This window comes from Myotis daubentonii, chromosome 4, assembly GCF_963259705.1.
Source record: "Myotis daubentonii chromosome 4, mMyoDau2.1, whole genome shotgun sequence".
Classification (NCBI taxonomy): domain Eukaryota; kingdom Metazoa; phylum Chordata; class Mammalia; order Chiroptera; family Vespertilionidae; genus Myotis; species Myotis daubentonii.
Window position 1 is genome coordinate 101,552,561 of NC_081843.1, and position 19,923 is coordinate 101,572,483.

Here is a 19,923-nt window from a genome sequence, read left to right on the forward strand (position 1 = left end):
TTTACTACAGGTACCTAAAAAACAAGGTAAGTTTTACTGAATTTTTAAATTACACTACTAGAATTATCATTTCCTCAATTTGAAGTGGTTTAGCTATATATCCACGCTGGTCATTTACACATGTAAATTATAAGCAACTCCGAGTGTGTGCATGTGTGTATATGTATACATGTGTGTGCACGCATATATGTGCATGTGAGTGTGGGTGTGTGCGTGTGTGTGCACGCATGTGTGTTTGAATGCGCCAGAACTCCAACAAGTTGCAGTTTCCTGCAAGAAGCAAAGAACAATTGTCCTTAACAAGAGATAAAATCTTTAAGAGTTGCACATCAGTCCACAGACTAGAACAGGAAAAATCACAATGTGGTCCTCTTGAAGGAAATCCCCTTCCCATGGTTGATCACATATAAGGTATCTTGAAAGTGAGCATGGTGTCTGAATCTACATGATCTTGTAGTTCCTTCACGAGCAAAGCTCTGAGACCACGTCTCAATTACTATCAAGCCAGGAGATAAAAATTATCCCAGACTGGTGCTATCAAAAAAATAAGGGGGAATATGAATTCTATAAGTGGAACTTACAGAATATGTGGGTTCTAAAAGCAGAGGGATAGAGACCACTCCTAAAATGCTTTAAATAGTCGCTCAAATTGACATCCCTGCCATTGTACACTGTGCCTATGGCATATGTAATACCCATTTAGAACCTTATATGAACTCTGGCATTTTTTCAGGTGAAAGAACGAAGAACAGATATTTTAAAATGTTCTCAAGTATCAGGACAAAGAATATGGACTAGGAAAGTGTTAAATTACAAGCCATCTGTCCTGATAATTTACAATGTGATTTCTCTCATCTCCTTCAACACTGCATAACATCTCTATGGCAACACGGAGACTTCAACTGCGAGCCTGGAGGCCAATTGTGCTTCAGTCTGTTCACATAGAGCAGTGGTTCTCAACCTTCTGGCCCTTTAAATACAGTTCCTCATGTTGTGACCCACCATAAAATTATTTTCGTTGCTACTTCATCACTGTAATGTTGCTACTGTTATGCATCATAATGATATGCAGGATGGTCTTAGGCGACCCCTGTGAAAGGGTCGTTCGACCACCCAAGGGGTCGTGACCCACAGGTTGAGAACCGCTGACATGGAGCAAGCCCAAGTGGTCGGTGAGCTCCCCGACGAGCAGGTCTTCTCCTGCAGACGGATGTCCCTGTCATAAAGGGACTGAGTTCACTTCTGATTCCCTCCAGTTACGTCAAGGAGATGATTCTGCAAACAGCACATATCATGCCTTACAAACTGGCCGAGTCCCGTAACCCACCCCCAATACATGTACCTTAACATAACGCAGTGGGTCCCTAAACCCAGCTGTGCCGCTGAACTCCCAGTAGGGCTTTTGCAAAATACAGATTCTGGGGTCCTTTCTGGCTACTAAATCAGAATCTCTAGGGATTCTGTAATTTTTTAAAACTTTCCAGGCAAATCTGACATGGTCTGGGTTAAGGAACCCACAAGAGTACATCACAAGACTACTTGGGGCCTGCCCTGGGCTAGTGGCTCCATACTCCACCCTCCCAAGGAACAACCACAACCCAAAGGAACCAGAACCAGGAGGGTCTCCACAGGGTGCCATGCCAATGCTGACGGCCAGTGGCCAGGACAGGCAAGGGCAGTTCCCCAAAGGAAGTGATGCCTGAGCTGAGTCAGTTAGAAAAACCAAGAACAGGAGGGAACACCCAACACCAAGGCAGGTTCCAGAGCACGTACACAGAGCTGGGTGTGTAATGGGGGCCTGCGAGGCTGACAGGGGCAAGAAGTCTAGAAGCTTCCCTCAGCTGAAGTCAGCCCAGTCAAGGTGGATCAACTGACCAGGTCTGAAACTCAAAAATCCCCCTTTGTGACTCAGAGCTGGCCTTGGTTACAAAGCATCCTCAAAAGGAAAAGAGGATCTGGGGGCAGTAGAAAGAGAATAGAAAATAATTCTGCCCTTATCTTCACCAAAATTCTCATCTGTGACGCTGGAAAAATATAACACACATCAATAAATGTGCGGTAAATGAGGATTAATACACTGTGTCTTTCTGAGAGCATCTCAGATTTTATTTTCACCTTGAGAACAACTTCAATTAGGTAGACTTGAGCTAGCCGCTCACCTCTTATCATTTTAATTTCTACATGATTCCCAGCACATTTGTAAAAGAGGCCAAAAGAGAGAATCTGCTTCATCATCTTGTCTCTTCAGAATATACACTCCCACTGGCCAGATATTATTTTTGTCTTCTCCAGCTGTACAGCACCTGGCACACTGACGCTGCTCACAGGGTAAACAGCTCATCCATTACACAGTGCCATGTATATTAAATAATGCCCATAAAGTCCTTTGAAGATGAAAACCACTTCAAGTGCTACGTAATTCTGAGCTGGGCATCTGAAACCGAGAAACAAAGCTGACAGACCAAGCATCATAAAAAGGTCACCGCCCAGCGGGGAGGCTCTTGTTCGGCCAGACCTCTGGTCCCTCTGCAGGCAAGCTCCACAGCAGACCAACCCCAACCTGCTTTACGTGCTTTTAAAATATATAATCGGGGGGGGGGGGGGGGAGCTTTCAAAGTACTACAAAGAACAAAAGTCTTCAGTGGATCCTTTCTTTCAGGGACCATTCCCAAAAGTCATTTCAAAGAAACACAAATTCCTCTTCTTTCTGAGACGTCTCCTTTTCAGTGAAGCTAAAATACTCTGTAGGAAGCATCAACTTGATTCTAAAACAGGCACAATGAAAATTCCTGCAACAGAGCATATGTGATTTTATGCAAATCAATACAGCTTCTATGCAAATCGATACAGTTTCTGTCCTAGAGTCTAACTCGTACTCTAGGTCTCGGTCACGTGTGAGCAGAGCTGATTCCAAAGTTCCAGAACACAGAGCTCACACCAGCAGGACAACCCTGGCTGTGAGACTTCACGTTAGGACTATCTGCACTTTCAGGAGGAGGACGGCACCAAGTTGCCTCTCCTTCACCTGTCCCACCAGAGTAGCATCCGCCTCAGGGGTGCACTTGCTGTCCCCAGTGCCCCACCTATTGGGAAGCAAAGTCTGTCTTCTTCTCTTTGAGATGGAGACTCCCTGAAATTTTCCATGGGATAGGTAGTTAATACGAAGTTTTCTAAGAAATTGCCAAATATACCATCAGATCGCCACTGAGCCCCAATGAGATCTTACCCACAACCTCTTTCAAGCTCCCTAAACGCAGTCAAATACCTTGGCGTGATGTGCATGGCAGGACAGGAGGCAGACAAAGTCTCATTTCCACCCAGGACACCCCTTTTGGGGAGAAACCCTCTGTGCACGTGGCATCCTCGCGTCTGTCCCTAATGGCTACTGATCTGCAGCAAGTTCTAAAAACCCTCTCTGCACTCCCTTCCTCGCGTGTAACATTGGATGTCACTGCCCATCTTCCTTGCAGGGAGCTATGAAAATTAGTAGCTGGTGTATAGTAAGCGCTCAATAAATAAAGCTGTTTAAGAATCTGGAGTATGTTGGCGATTTTGCCATGACCTTTTTTCTTTTTTGACTGACATATAACACATACTGTGAAACTCACTCTTTTAAAGTGTACAATTCAGTGGTTTTTCATATATTCACAAGGTTGTGTAACTATCGCCACTAGCTAATCGGGAACATCAATCCCAGCACAATTATAGCCAAAAGGCTATGGCTGTAAGCTTGACCTTATAGTCTGACCCTGCAGTCCTAGGTAGCTAAGGGATGTGGGCTGCGAAGGGTGCAGCAAGTGCTGCCAAAACAAAGCTTGATAGAGAGCAGAGAATGGCAACAACAGGAAAAAAGCAGATTTGAAATTCGTAAGAACATTGTAAACATCTTGCCCTTGTTTTGCTTTGTGTGATCTGACTATAAAATAAAGCTTCAGCTTGCAGGATGTGTCACTGTGTCCTCATCCAGGCACAGTGATTCACTGGGTCCCAACTGTATTCTCTTGTTTGTTTCCTTTAATCCTTCACCGCCCCTCCTCAGGGTCAGCCCTGGCCGTGCTGGATGTGGTTCATTTCCCCAGAATGCTTGACCCCTTAGCAGTTTTTCCCACTCTCCCCCCACCCCCCACCCCCGACCTTTTACTCTGCAAATTTTCCAAATATCACGGAAGCCTTTCCCCTTTAAAATATGAGTAAGAAAATTCTGACTCTTCTTTCTTGCTCGAATGTCTAGTCAGAGGAAGGGCTTCTAGAACTAGAGGACGAATTTCCCAGAACACAGTCTAACAAGCATGAGGACGTTTATGGAAAATACAGAACACGATCTATGGCATTGAGCCGTTCTCCCAAAATCAAGGGCCTATGTTCTAAGTCATCGTTTCGCACAGACAAACACAGAGCAGCAAACACTCTGTCACGTGAGATCTGCACCCACCGTTCCATGACTTCTGGAACTGGGTGCACATCCTTCCCCCAAACCCCGCTGGTTAAATTCACTGCAGGTGGTTTCCGGGAAGAAACACTTAGTCAATGAGCAGCAGCAAGAGTCTCTCCAGCCGTGACTCACGGCTGACTCCAACCCAAGCCCGGCTCCTGCTCTCCCCACGGAGTGTGATGGATTCCTGAGAAAGGCAGCCCCACCCATCCTGGTCCCGCCACACACCAACCCCCTCACCCCATCACTCGGTCTTACCACCTCAGCCCTCGCCTCCTCGTCCTCTCTTCCAGAGTCAGTACGTGCAGTGAACACGATAAACTTTCCCACTACAGGTGTCATCTTGACAAAGTTTGTACTTATTAGAAACTAATCTTTCTCTTTTGGCAACTCCTCCTTTTTCAAATGTGAGCTTCTACATCACCAGCAAGTGAGCTGCTGATGGAGTCTGGCAGCTCTTCTCTCCAACACGCCTCCGGGGAGTCCGGCGCATTACCTCATCTGTTTTCCTTGGATGACTAACTGACAGCCCTAGGCTGAACAGAAGCTGACCACTAACTGCCGATCTGAACAGTTGAAACTGGAAGAGGGAGGTTCGTTTATCGCAATGGTATGGGTTAGCATTTTGAAATGACTTTCTGCATAGACTAGGATTGATTAAATCCATAACGATACTGAGGATAAAGGGAGCCTTCGCCATCAGAAAAGTGAATTACAAATATGGAAAAGGGAAGACTAAAATGCATCCTGTAGTGTTGGAATTGAAGGCATGAGTATAAGCTCATGGGTTTGATTATAAATACATAAAGGCATACAAATGTACACATGTGTATATACACACGTCACACTCCCTAGCTCTGTCCACTGAGAGGTTCTAGAAACAATGACACCTCTGTAGCATGAGCTCACACAGTGTTTCTAAATGCTGTGCTGTGCTAATGAACCAGGGCTCCTTGGAGAAATGGCTAATTCCAGGGCTAGAACAAGGAAAGTGCAGCATAAGCCTAAAACATCTTATGTGTCAGAAAATAAGAAAGTTCTCAAAAAATAATAGGACCCCGACTGACATGGCTCAGTGGTTAGAGCACCTGCCCCACGTACCAAAGGGCCGTGGGCTCACTTCCTAGTCAAGGGCATGTACCTGCGTTGCAGGTTTGATCCCCAACCTTGTCAGGGAGGGGGTGACAGGAGGCAACCAATCAATGTGTCTCTCTCACAGCGATGTTTATCTCTCTTCTTTCTCTCCTCTCCCCACTCCCTTCCACTCTGAAAAATCAATGGAAAAAATATCCTCGGGTGAGAATTCAAAAAATGATGGGGACAGGTCACAAAAGATAAAGGAGTGCGACTGAAAGGACTCCCCCTGGCTCAAGCCTGGACAATTTGAACATCAAACCAAATAATATTAGCAAAGAATCATAGCCCATTGAGTAAAAGAAGAATCCATAGGGATGTAACAGTAAGCACATGGGGCACACGGAAAAGCTCTTCCTTATGGTAGAAAGCCAGCAAAACACAGAAGAAATGATGAAGTTAGAACAGTCACATCGTCAGAGTCATCACTGATTCAGGCAAAAATCATCAATGGATTCTACATCCAGCAAATAAAAGTCAGGAAACATAGTCTCAAATTTTCTCCTCACAAAACGCCAACTAATTACAGGGGGAAACCACAGGAGAAACCTGGTCGTCACCACCTGAACCAAATGACTGAAGTGACCATCCCACGTGGGACAGCTGGGTCCCGACAGGGTGTCGGGGGAGGACGAAGCCCTCTGGCGGAAATGCACAGCCTGAATCTCACCGTGAGGAATAACCCAACCCACACTGAGGGATGATCTTCAAAAGAACTGACTGTAATCTTCAAAAATATTAACGTACCAACACTGACAGACTGGGAAAATGTTCCAAATTAAAGAAAACCAGAGACAGCAACTAAAGGCAATACTGGTCCTAAACACAATCCTGGACCACCCATATCAAATGCCAAAATAGATGTTTCTGGAACAACTGGTAAAGCTGTAGCTAATTCAGTAGATTTAGATAATAATATCGTACCAAAATTAATTTCCTGATTTGGATCATTATTGACCGAGAATGAATGCCCTTGCTCCTAGAAAATATTATCAAGCCACCATTTAGATCTAAGGGCACCATCACCTCTGCAACTTACTCCCAAATGGTTCAGACACAAAACAGTATGTAAACCATATATACTACACACATATATGTACACATGTACGTGTGTGTATGCATGCCAGTATATGGGGGGAGGGGAGGTTGTCACCACTGTGGTGAAACAGTAACAACTGGGGAATCTGAGTCTGAGTTCCCACTTCTTTGACCATGAGTTGTGACTTCTCAAAACAAACTTACCTCCCCCCGCCCACACACACACACACAAGCAAACTACCTAATCAACAATGAAGACCTGAATCAATGCAACAGCCAAACGTAATACTGTGAAATCTCAGTTATTCTCAGCTGATATGAATTAGAGTTTTGTGCCTCCTTTACAGTTTAAAATCAAAGATAACTGCCCTGGCCTGGTGGCTAGGCTGCTTAGAGCATGGTCATGATACTCCCAGGTCCAATCGTGCTCTGACTGAAATATTAGAAGTCCAAGGTGGACGTGAGCAGGCCATGTTCGCAGTGTGGAATGATGCTGGGTGGTCCAGATGGGCATAAGCCTGCGCCAGCATCCCATAAATCAGGCGCCCGTGGAGAGGGGGGCCGGACGAGCTATGACTGACGAAAATGCACCCCACTACAGGAAAAGCCTAGGACACATGTCCAAGGTATCTCACTGAAGAGGACAGTGAAACGAACCCCATTTCCCATGGCCACACACCGTCATCAACGTTTCTATGAACAACAGCAAAGAAATGAGTGGCTGCAACAAAACAGCTATAAAGAGAGAACCTGGAGCGACCACACCCACCTTATAAAACTGTCCCCGAAAGAGCAGCTTAGCAGCCTCCAGCCACCCCCCGCCACACCCCCCCCCCCTTCCCTTCCTAAGTGAGAAAGGAAGTCCTGGCAATCCTTATAAATGTGTCACACACAGCGCAGGCTGAAAAACTTCCCTCCCTGCCTGGCCCCTCCCGCCCATCCTCCCCAAATTTCCCACCCCAACCCTGCGGCCACGGAGGCTGCCTATCCAGCGCTGCAGCCCCTGCACAGCCAGGGAGGCGGCACCCACACTCCCTCCAGGACTCCTCTAGAGAGTGGGGCGTGGGGTGCCGGGAAAGTTCACCCAGCCACAAGCCTCAAATAGAGAGCTGGGGTTACCAGGGCTATTTTGGTAAAAAGGAACATCAGTTTTAATTAGTTGAAAAGAGGAAAGGCATAGAAACGAAATTATAGGGCCTGGACCAACATGAGAAAAAGGCTGCTGCACCCTGGAATCTTCCACTCAACTTCTGTTTGGTGTGCGACTTGTAAATTACAGCTTCGCTCCTCCACACACAGAGAGATACCCGTCCACTTTTAAGATTTGAAAATTACAGCGCAGGAGCCCGTGGGATGCTGAGGGTCATTCCCCCTCTCCCTCCGGGAGGGAAGGGAGGGCATGGGCGCTCTGCGGTCGGGCAGCCATGGGTTTAAATTCCACTCTGGCCCTCACAACAGTGCGGCCTGGGCAGGTCCTTCTGCCTATCAGAGGCTGAGCTCTTCAGCCTAATTCACAGCAGTGTGACCCCTGCTGGAAGCGGGGACTTGATTCTATAGGAGGAAACGCATATGAAACGCCTGCACATCATCTAGGGTCACAGGCACTCAGACGGTAGCCAGTGGTGGCACTGGCAGGGGTAAGAGTTAAAACAGGCTTGATCAGGTTTCCTTAGAGGGCAGAATTGGTATTAATGGCATTCGGAGAAAATAAACATATTTGATATGCCATCCTATGACCTCACAAGGGGTTACTGCTTTCTGGATGCACTTAATTTACTCTCTTCTGCAGCATAATTCCAAAGGAGCTCTCTGACCCCTGGTGACCGGGTCCTGGCCTCTCACAGGAGTCCGGAGAGCATGCGAGACCAGCTGGCCACTGCAAGGCTGCCCATCAAAAATAGCCCCGTGTCCACCCTGCAAACTGTCACAGGAAACTTAGTGATCCCCTGTGAATCCTGCATACGGTTACAGTCAGAGGTTTCATTTGGTTCCAGGGACAGGTCCCATCTCACGTACAGGCTGAACCCTTCACTGAGTTAGGCAACCAGCAGAGCTGTGAGGCAGGTCCTAAAACACAATGCCTTCAGAGGAGAGACATGCCTGACCATGAGTCCTGCAGATTTTGCTTCTCAGCACTGCAGTTCAATAGTGGGAAAGACAGAGGTACGCAGACCAGCTAACAAACCACTGAAAGGGAACCACTCTCCCATAAAGCCCCTCCCAGGAGAAGCTGGCCCTGCACAGGCAGCCTATCAGGGGGCATCTGCACTGAACTGTCACAGAAGAAAAGGTATGGCCTGGAAACCGTCGTCGCATCCGCACCGTTCTCAAGGCTCCGGAGAGGACAAGAGCAGCAAAATGCAGAGGGAGGTGAAATCTCTAGCATTCAAGTGTGAAGTGTACTCTGCCTCTACGCAGTGCGTTTATTTGAGCTAGTAATGGGCCCCTGCATGCCATCCAGCATCGCTGCGGTACTAGTCAGGGCAATGAGGGATGGAAAGAATTTCTCATCATTATGAATTTAAAAAAAAGAAAAAAAGCTACCTACGAACAAGAAACAGCTATTAGCCTGAGACTAATGATCCAGTTATTTGGATGCCAAGATATTGAACAATTTCGACTTTAGAGATTTTATTGTGTGGGACTAGTTAGGTAGAAATATTTATAACAACATGCTAATCAAACTATTGTTTCCCAGTTCAGAATAAATAATAGAGGAAGTGTACTTTCTGGCCCTTATCATTTGAAAGTTAAACTGATAAAGTTATCCAAACACTAATAAAACTTATATGTTTTTCCTGCGGATCCTAGCACCTGTTATGCAGAACGAGAGTTAACACAAGTAAGGAAACGTACAACTTTCAGAATCCAAACTGCCTAGGAGTGCAGCAGTGGGATTGAAAACAGGAGCAAGAAAGGAATTCTTGAAGACGGGAATCAGTGTAAGAAGAGGAAGTGAAGCACAAGAAATAAAAGATGGAAAATGATTTTTTATATATACTATCTTGACCAACCTCTTACAGACATTTCATATGCATTATATCCAATTTAAAAGTAAAATATTTTGCCTGAAAGCTTCTTGCAGTCATTTATACTGTCACTTCATATAAACTAGGAGACATGGCTCCTTTAAAAGAAGTTTCAAATATTAGTCTCTGATATATTCATTCATTCCATCTTGCACTGAAACCACCCATTCCACAGAATTCCAAAGTGGGGTATTTTGTGACTTTTCTGAGATCTATACAGGTACCTATGCATACATGGGGGCAGTGGGGGGAGACAGCAAGGAACACTATCCTACATAATAAAAGGCTAATATGCAAATAGACCGAACAGTGGCACAACCAACCAACCAAACAACCAGTCGCTATGACGTGCACTGACCACCAGGGGCATGTGCAGAACATGGCGTGCATAGGCCTTTGCGGGATGGTGGGGCAGGTGAGCAGGGGCACCAGACCAAGGCGGGGCGCCAGTCAGTGTCATCTGGGCAAGCCTCTGGTGGCTACTGAAAATTCTTTGCTCCCGCATGCCATGGCCCCACCCAGCGCTCACACCTGCTGCCAGCGCCAGCCCCACTCGCACCACTGCCAGTGCCCAGCACCAGTCCCGATCACTCAGCATCATCAGCGGGTGCGAGTGGCAGCTGCCAGCCCTGATCACCCGAGGGCTTCTCCACCTCCCCCTGCTCCTGAGGGGCAATCGGGGCAGCAGCCATGGCTCGCACCTGCTGCTGGAGCCGGCCCCAATCGCTCCACGCTGTCAGCGGGTGCGAGTGGGGCCAGCGCCGTCAGCACATGGGAGCAGCGGTTGCCAGCAGACAGGGGACCAGAGGCCGCAGCGGGAGAGGCCAGGCGGGGGCGTGGAGGATGGGCTGAGACCCACCCCTGTGCCTACCGCAGCCTCTTGGCCCCAGTTCCTTTCAAGGTGCACGAATTCATACACTGGGCCCCTACTCTAAAAATATTCAAGGATTATACTTGTAAATTTGAGTTGTGTTTTTCTCAAGTTCAAGACTACCTTTATTTTATGGTTATGAATGTTAAGTGAGGGAGCTAACAGTTTATAAATTCGTTCATTAACCATCAATACTGGGAAACAGGTAGCTGCAAAGTCAAGTATACATCTGAAGGTCCAAGTGCAGAGGACAAATAGATACTCACAGAGATGTTAATGCAGGAACAACCCCACTCCCCCAAAGGAAACCTACCCCTAGAAATTCCTTCTTCACACCAGGAATGTTGAGACCCTGCAGACCATCCTAAATGTACTGTTCTTTTCCTATCGTTTTCTATCTGGACAGCAGCAAAACTCACCTGAGTGGAAACACTGAAGGAGGAAAAATGGTGACTGTTTACATCTAAAGATAGTTTTGAAGTCTGGAGACTTGACTTACATGCTGTACGGATTCCCGAAGTTAATGCTTCTTATAGAACCCAAGAAAAGTTATTTCCTTGTAACTATCTTTAAAGTTTCCCTACCCCTAGAAATTACAGGAAGTTTGGTCCCACATAGGGCAGACTGAGTGACTCTTGTTATTTTTTGAATCGACAGAAAACCTTTCCAAAATAATTCGGTTTTGCTCCTGTTTACCTAGAGAAATGACTTACAATGGATCTGGTTTCTGTTGGTATCACACGGTTTTTATTTGTGTTTCTTTGGTTGCTAGTCAGGCTGAATACTTACTTGTTGGCCACCTGTACTTCTTTGAATTGTCTGTGTGCCTATTTCTCTTTTGCATTGTCTTATTGATTTGAGGAAGCCCTTTTATTTTTATTTTTATTTTTATTTTTATTTTTGTTAATCCTCACCTGAGGATATTTTTTCCATTGGTTATTAGAGAGTGGATGGGAGGTGGGGAGAGAGAGAGAGAAACATCAATGTCGGGGAGGCAACCCATCGAAGAGAGGCACTTCAATAGGTTGCCTCCGCCATGCACCCCAATAGGGACTGGGGATAGAGCCTGCAATCAAGGTACATGCCCTTGACCAGAATCAAACCTGGGATTCTTTGGGGTCCAACCATTGAGTCAAACCTGCTAGAGCAAGAAAGCCCTTTTTTATTTCTTTGTATGATTTTTAGTAAATATTTACTCCCAGTTTGTTCTTAGACTTTTTTAATGTTATGTTTTAATTAACATACAATAAAACTGGATCTTTGGGGTGGGAGGTGTAAAGTTCTATGAATCTTGAGACCTATAATCACCACAACCAGTATAATAAAATAAAAAATAAAAAACAGCTCCATCATCTCCCCAAGTGCCCCTCATACTGCCCCTGGGTGTTCACACCCTCACCACCCCTAACTCCTGGCAACCGACCAGCCTGGCCTCTCACTGCAGGTCTCTTTCTGAGAATGTCACCTGTGTGGAATCACACAGTGTGAGGCTTTGGAGACTGCCTACCTTCACTCAGCAGTGAGTGGATACAAGTTTCTCTCTCTGTTCACACTACACTCTTTCAATGCTAACAGCAGCACCAGAAAGGAAAGGACCCCGAGCCCTTCCCAGCAGTAGGACAGGAAAGGACCTTTTTCCTGGAACTGAAGGGTCCACATGGCTGCCCAAACCCTGCAGAAACCCCTCCTAACGAGAAACCAAGTGCACTCCATCACTGTCCATAACAGGACCATGCGCCTGAGTAACTCACAGGGACACCACTAACCCAAAGTATCCTAGACCTGGAGTCTATTCTTTGTGTTGACTGACGTTTTGACGTTTTCAATAAAGCTCTCCGTCCATGTAACTGCTAAAAATGTACTCATTTAAGATAAAGCTCAAGTAGGGTGATCCTTCCAAAATATAAGATTTGTTCTATGGATTCTTCACAATCTTTCCCAACCACACAGGAGTGGATATGTGGTTCATCAAAACAGTAAGCTATAAACTCAAGTATATTTTTCAACAAAATGAGGTTACATCTTTGCACAGCACACCTGGCACTGGACCAAATATTCTGTCACTATGAAGAAACCCCCTCCTCCAGCTCAGCACCCTGGGCCTCTTGGTTAAGAGTCTGTGCCTTTCACTCTCTTGCCCCGTCATATAACCTTTCCCAGAGGGCAGGTGATTCATAATTTGGGTTTCAAGGGGCTTCCTTACGTGGAGAGGGAATACAAAAGAGGAAATTCGGTAACGACGATTCAGTAAGCAAATGCAGTGTTTCCATTAGTGAATGAGAAGTGAAAAGGAGTACTTATGCACCCGCTAATCATTAAACGTGAGAACATGATTTCCCATAAACGAGAATGTCTGTCTGAATGTAAGGCTTAATAATGTCAGAAGTTTGGGAGACTACACTGGAAACTTGAGCCAGATGTCTGTTTCCTCTTTATAAACTGGCAGAGGTGGCGGAAACTCAGGGCCTGGTAGGGGCTGGGCACCTCGATGAGCAAGCAGGCAAAGGCCCTGAGGGGCAGCACCTCCACGGTGGGCACAGGGGGCACAGGAGGGAAGGGAGCGAGCAGAGGGAAAGGCCACGGAAAGCAATGCCCTGCAGGACCTCGTCTCATTCCTGCCTCTCTTCTCCTTTTTGCTTCTTTGCTCTCGGTGCAGCGGTACAGCAATAGGAATTCCAGATGATTCCAGCTGAACCATCACCAGCCAAGGGACACTGAGAAGACACCAGGTCCTTGCTCCCACCCTTGCTCTCTGTTCCGCTGAACACTCATCAACAGATATTAGAGTAGGGCACGAGTGACAACTGTGCCCTGCCCCACCTAATCCCGCTTACCCCTTTCTCCAACCTTAGGCCCATCCTGTTCACTGCCCTCAGCTTAGGCAGGGCTGGGGAGCATGGAGAAGATGTGAAAGACAGCATCTCCAGCCACAAGACAAAGAATGCAGCCAGTCCCCTGAGTCCACTTAGCTAAACACGCGGGGAAGAAGGAAATCAGAAAGGACATCAGAGCGTGTCTCTACCTTCACCAGAACAGCAGGATTCTCACTCCAATGCATCCCTTCACTGTCCACGGAGGAGCAGCTGTTCCTGCCAGTGGTGTTACCAAAACTTTGACAAGGCAACGCACTCAAGGAAATAAAAACCAATTCATTACAGAACTGGGGAGGAATGAAGGGGGATGTTGAAGACTGCTTTTTATAGTAAAGCACAATTCATCCCTATCAGCGTAAGTGATTTTATTAGGCATAAAGTGTGGCTATTGATTAAGAATTTGACTTTTCTCTGGAATTCTGCCAAGGATATGAGATAAAATTTTATTTTCTCAGTAGGGGAGTGAAGTACATAAACTTAAAATAAATACTATCAGATACTGCTGATTTAGATGACAGCTTCAAACATATCTTTCATTTTCAGTTAAAAACAAACCCCAAATTTGTCATAGCATTCAGAAGGTCTAAAAAGACGAGCTCAAACACCTATTTTAACATACATTTGAAGAACATATTCAAACCACATGCTTCATTTTCAACAGAATCTTTGTTTTTGCTTAAACCTTGGTCAATCATTTAAATGGTTAAAATGTGTTCATTGAAATCTTCATTTGAATCTAGGATGGTTAAACTGCAACAGGAAAGATACAGTCTCACAGTCCATAAGTCAGTTTACAAGGTCTCAGTGAAAAGTTTCTGTCAAAGACTGTTTTACTGCTCTTTGATTTCTTGAAAGTCACTTCTAAGAGTATTTTTTAGCTATCTCTTTGCTCTCCTCTAAAACTGTGCCACTGAAAAAGAGAAACCAACACTTACTATCAAATTACATTTTCTTCAGATTCCCTTTTCAAAATATTGCGGGTAAGAAGGACGGACTTGGTAATGCAATAATCATTACTGGTGCTCACAAAGACCAAAGCTGCCAGGCTCTGAACACACACAGAGGAAACCTGACCAGCTTGGGGGCCTGCTACTTACGTGGTGTTGGGAGCGTAAATATGAAAAAATGCTCCATGAGGAAGTCATCATATCAAAACATGGAAAGGTATGCATGTGGCTCCCACCCTAAGTACCAGATTGATTTCCTTCACATAACCCATAGGAAAGAGAAGGGCTGCTGCCAAGAGTCCAGAATAAGATTTTATTTAAAAAACAAACAAACGAAAAACAGCACGATGGGCCATGATGCTTAGGAAAAACCGCAAACCTTTTTCTTTGCACATTCATTCAATGCCAACCTAAAACATGCCAGGCAGGTTAAAAATAATGCGTTTATGTAAGCACCCGCCGCCCCCCCCCCCCCCGCCGCCACACACACACACACACACACACACTTGCAAGGTTAAATAGAGAGCTCTGAAAGAATGATTTATTGCCACAAGAACAGAGCCCCAAAATAGATTGGCAATAAAAGTGATTGGTCCCAGTGGGGTTGAGAACTAATGTAAGCAAAGTCCTTGCCATGAGAGGCATCCCGGAAAGAGTACCGAAGCCAGGGGCGCTGCCCAGCCCTGACCCCCACCTCTACCAGAGTTCCACTCTGAGCAAGTCGCTTAACCTCCCTAAAAGCCTAGATAAAAAGTAATAATAAATTAAGTAATTAAAAAATTGTACTGGCTCACCTCTGTGATGCTTTGACGCTGGCTATGTCTCTTTTGATGCTGAGCTCTGTGCAAAAGAGGACAGTGAGGTCTGAAATTCACGAACACTTGTGGAAAAATCTCAGCTGCTCTTTAACACACCATAACCACATTTTTTTGACTCAATGCAATTTAACACTAATTGAACTTCCTGCTAGTGCCAGATCTATATACAAGGGGGACCAGGATTGTCCAAATGAATAGGAAGTTTCTAAGCCAAGGACCTGAGTGGAGAATGAAATGACAGGCTATGAGGTGAGACCTTGAGCAAGGTGGACACTGGGTGCCACAAAGCGGGCGGGAAAGGCAGTCATTGCCTGAAGACCTAAACTACCCACGGAAACGTGGAGGGACCCACAGAATCTGACAGAGTGAAACAGCCCCTGAGCCCTCTTCCCAGACCCCTTTCCAAGGCAGGAGTCCTGTCCCCAGCACCCAACTCCCAACCTTGGCAGGTGGCACACCCCTGCTTCCACACTTCCAGTCAAGAGAAATCACACGGCAGCCCATTCTACGTTTTTTGTTTTGTTTTGTTTTTTGTTTTAATCCTCACCCAAGGATATTTTTCCATTGGAGAGTGAAAGAGAGAGGAAAAGACAGAGAGAAACATCAATGTGAGAGGACATCGACTGGTTGCCTCTTGCATGAGCCCCAACTAGGGCCCGGGCCGGGGAGGAGCCTACAACCAAGGTAGGTGGCCTTAACCAGAATCGAACCCAGGACCCTCGGGTCTGCAGGCTTACGCTCTATCCACTGACCCAAACCGGCTAGGGCCACTCTACTTTGTTTAAAAGTCCTACTGAACTAATTTCCCCTTCTTTCATCCAACCCTGGGTACCAGTTCTCAATGTGTGTTCACAAAGATAAATTGTAAAGCAGCACAGATAAGGAATAAGAAGAAGAAAAGAAAAGAAGGTGGCCAAGCAAACAGTTTAAGGCTGAGACATGAAAAGCAACGAGGAGAAGCACCATGTCTAGGTCCCGTTGGCAATCTTAACACAGCCTGGAGAAATGTTCACACCTAGACTCATCCACCCCTGCCAATGACTACAGAGTCTCTGTCTTTCTACATCTTAGGGAAGAATGTCGCATTTTACTAACAGACTGACCTCTCCCTTCAGCCATTCACATGCAATCAACACTGCCCAGGGGGCCCTGCCTGAGCCTTCCACCAGCTGAGCTCCCCACCCAGGGTCCTCTGGCTTTGTCCTGACTGTCCAAACCCCTCCGCCCAAGCCCCACCAACCCACCTGCATGGTCCCTCTCTAGCCTCTGCTGGACATCACTGCCCTAGATGCTGGAGCCAAGATCTAGGTCAGGAATTCGGAGCTGCCCAAAGGGGGGAGAGCACTTTTAAAAGACCTTCCGGATTACCCTTGGGGCAGGACAGCGCAACTGCTGCCGATTTATAATCTGCTCTGGCTCCTGATCCCGCCTCAAACAACTAAAGAGATGATTTGTCAGATCGTTTTTTGGAGGATGAAAGAAAAGAGCAAACCAGTGAGCAGCACTGTCTGGTTCTGCCCCAAAATGAGCATGAGCAGGGGCTTGGGAGCAAGCATGGGCCTCGGCATGGTCCCCAACAGATTTCTCTCCCCAGCTAAGTCCCCGAGGAGCGCCACAGTGACTCCGAGCAAGTTTTCTGTGCGCATCCTGTCAGCCCTGATGTCTTTGGGGGCTTATGAGCATAAGAGTAATGTTTCTAATAGGTATAATAAAGGTGAGAACGTCTGGTCTCACAAACACCCTAAATTCCATCCGCAGAGCACCGGAGCCTTTCTAACTGAGGAGCTGAATTCTGCACAGAATCTATTATTTTGTGACAGGTGGTAGCGTCAAGAGAGAAGACAGGCTAGACTTTAGCTTCAGGGCATGAAGGGAAGACGACCCAGTTCTGCTATTAGGAAGGGAGACGGGACTGCTCAATCGCGCTAGGTGCTCACAGAAAGGCTTTCATTGCGAGTTCATGTTTTCATAAACCTTTGCTTTCTGCAGGGACCTCACACGGAAAGAGGGAGCACCACCCGGGAGTATATTAACCCCAAGCTGACACTGCAGAGTCGGCAAATGTCACTCCCCGCCACAATCAATCTGTTAAACTGACTCAAAAATAACCCCGCCTGGCAAAGATCGAGAAGTGGAGTGGAAGACAGCACCCAACCGGGTTCTCTACGGACACTGCTAACTTGTGCCTCCGACCATCGCCCTCCCGGTGCAAACTGCTTCTTGTGACCAGTATGAATTGCCAAACTGATCTCACCGAATCTGGGGGCTGTATTTTGAAAGAGAATATGGAGAAGCTGAGCCTCCGACCTCCCCGCACGCGCCCCATGACCCGCAGCTCCCCCAGCCTACCTGGCCCGCCACCCTCCCAGGGGCCGCCACAAGCACCCCGCACACGCCCCGCGCACGCCGTCCGACCCGGCCCGCCTCCTCGCCTCCTCCGCTCTACAGCCCCGAGGCTGCACCCTCCCCGCACCGCGCCGGGCCCGCGGGACGCTGCGCTCCAGGATCCGGGCCCGCGGCCGCGGCCGCCAGCACCTCTGCAGCCGCCCGCACGCGCCAGCAGACGGGCATGGGCGCGGGGACGTGGGCCCGGCTCGCGCGGGATCTGGACCGGGCCGGGGGAGGCATGGCCTCTTGGGGCCCAGGGACCTCTAGTGGGGACCTCCAGTCACGCCCCCCGCGCCTCCACCGGATCGCAAAGCTCGCCTCTCCCGCGACCACCCCCTCCGCGCCGGAGAGACACCTGGCGCTGCCTCCACCTCCTAGCCACCCAGGCAGCGCCCCGGGAGCTCCCGCCCCGCGCCTCTCCCCACAGCCACCACGTTCCCAGCTGTCCCTCCCGGGCCGCCCCCGGAGACAATGGCTCAGCCGCCTCCAGGCCGGCCACCTCCCCCCTCCAACCCCCGGGCAGCGGGTGCCGCGGCTGCCCCGTGTCACAGAAGTGTGGACCGAGGCCGGGGAGGTGACAGGCGGGAGGGCCGAGCTAAGAAACCTGCCTGGCCCGGGGGTCGAGGCAGGACCAGGTATAAATCGGCCACCGACACCGGCCCAACTGGGCGCCCGCTTTCCGGGGCCCGGCCCCGCCGCCCCCGTCCGGCCCCCAGGACTGGAGCCTCCGCCCTCGTCTCCCCGCCGCCCCCTCTTCGGCACTCCCGCGACAGACAAAGAGCCGGCGCCCCAACCCATGGAACTGCGGCCGCCGGGGTCGGGAGCCGGGGAGGCTGCACCCTGGGCCGAGGGGCGGGCGCGGGGAAGGACGGGTCGGCGGTGGCCGGGCCGAGAGCGGCGCGCAGGGCAGCGCGGGCAGGGGACCCGCCGCGGTGCAGGTCCGGGAGCCGGGTGCGGGCGCAGTGGGTCGGCGAGAGCGCCGGGCCCGACGTGCGGGTGAGCACGGGGCGCGCCGGGTCCCAGAACCGCGCCTCTCGGCGGTGTCGGCCAGCGCACGGGCGGCGCCGCAATTGCACTCACCGGATCGGAAGAAGGCCGCGATGTCGGCCAGGTCCTTGGCCGCCTCCTCGGTCCCCTCGCCGGCGCCGCCCCCGCAGCCCGAGCCCGCCGCGCTGGCCGTGGCGGCGGGGCCGGAGGACGCGGCGGGGGCGGCGGCGCCGCCGCTGCTGCCGCTCATGGCTGCGGCGGCGCCCGCGGCCGCGCCCGGCTCGGGCCCCGCGCCCCTAGCGCCACGCGCCGCCCGCCCCGCGCCGGGCCTGGCGGAGCCGAGCGCCCAGCTGCCCGCGCCCGGCGCGCGGACGCCTAGCCCCGGGGCGGCGGCGGGCGGCGGCGGCGGCGGCTCGGCCCGAGGAGCGCGCCCACATAGACGAGGACTCCGCCCGGGAGCCGCAAGCTGCCCGCGGGGCGGGGGCGCGGGGCACAGCCTCGGCGGCGCCGGCAGGAGCTCGGGCAGCGGCGCGCGCCGCGGGGACAAGCGATCTCAAGGGCTGGGCCCGGGGCCGGCGGGGTCTCCGCGATCACGGGCGCCGGCGGCAGCCGCGAGCCTCCATCTTGATTTCCAATGGGGAAGGAAGGAGGGGGCGGGGGGAAATCACAGCCGAGGGAACCCGGGTGAAAGGAAAAGGGAGAGCAGGGAAAGGAGAGGAAGGAAAAAAAGAGGGGCTTCGGCAATTTCCGGCAAACATCGTCAGGGGCCCGAGCTGGGCTCGGAGGGAGGCGGGGCCTGGAGGTGGGCGGGGTCTTGGAGGGGCGGGGCCGCTCGGTAGCCCGGCGCCCAGAGAGCAGGCGGGTGGCTGCCGGAGCGTTCAGCCGAGTCCTGGTCCTCCTCCCGGCAGCTCGGGCCTCGGAAGGAGCAAGAACGCGCTGACGAGCCGGTGGGGCGGACCTTTCCAGGCCTGGCGTTGTGTCCCCGTTGTGCGCTCGCTCCTGCGCCGCCAGCACGGAGATGTTTATTACTGATCTCGCCGGCGGGGCGGGGCGGGGACTCGGGCCAGGGCCGGCACTGGCATATATAGATGCCCCGTAATAGTTGATGAATGAAGAGACATCGTGAAAACAGGTTAGCTACTCCAGTCCCGGGTGAGGCAAGCCTCTGAACTCCTAGGGGAAGTCTCCTCGTCTATAAAATGAGATTCTGGACTCACTCCACCAAACTGCAGAGAATGGGGAACGTGGTGAGACTGGGGAAACCAAAGGGAATGGGTAGGTGACATCCAGGTTTAGGGAAGATCCGAGTCAAACCAGCACTTGACAAATATTCACGTATAAAACCTCAAAGATGTGGCTACAAGAGAAATGATCAAAAGGATTGCTGTCAGAGGCTAGACTATCCA

At 49.7% G+C, this 19,923-nt stretch overlaps 1 protein-coding gene across 7 annotated transcripts in view; it reads right to left on the bottom strand.

Moving 5' to 3' along the window:
- The window catches only part of TRIO (trio Rho guanine nucleotide exchange factor), a 314,559-nt gene extending 295,311 nt beyond the window's left edge, over positions 1-19,248 (bottom strand). For 4 of the 7 annotated variants that reach the window (XM_059694771.1, XM_059694773.1, XM_059694774.1 and 1 more), the window contains exon 1: positions 18,611-19,248. In XM_059694771.1, coding sequence (XP_059550754.1) covers positions 18,611-18,767 — 157 coding nt within the window. In that variant the 5' untranslated portion in view covers positions 18,768-19,248. The remainder of the gene's footprint in view (positions 1-18,610) is intronic. The other 3 variants (XM_059694768.1, XM_059694767.1, XM_059694772.1) reach the window with 2 other exon arrangements.
- Between the last annotated feature and the right edge of the window lie 675 nt (positions 19,249-19,923).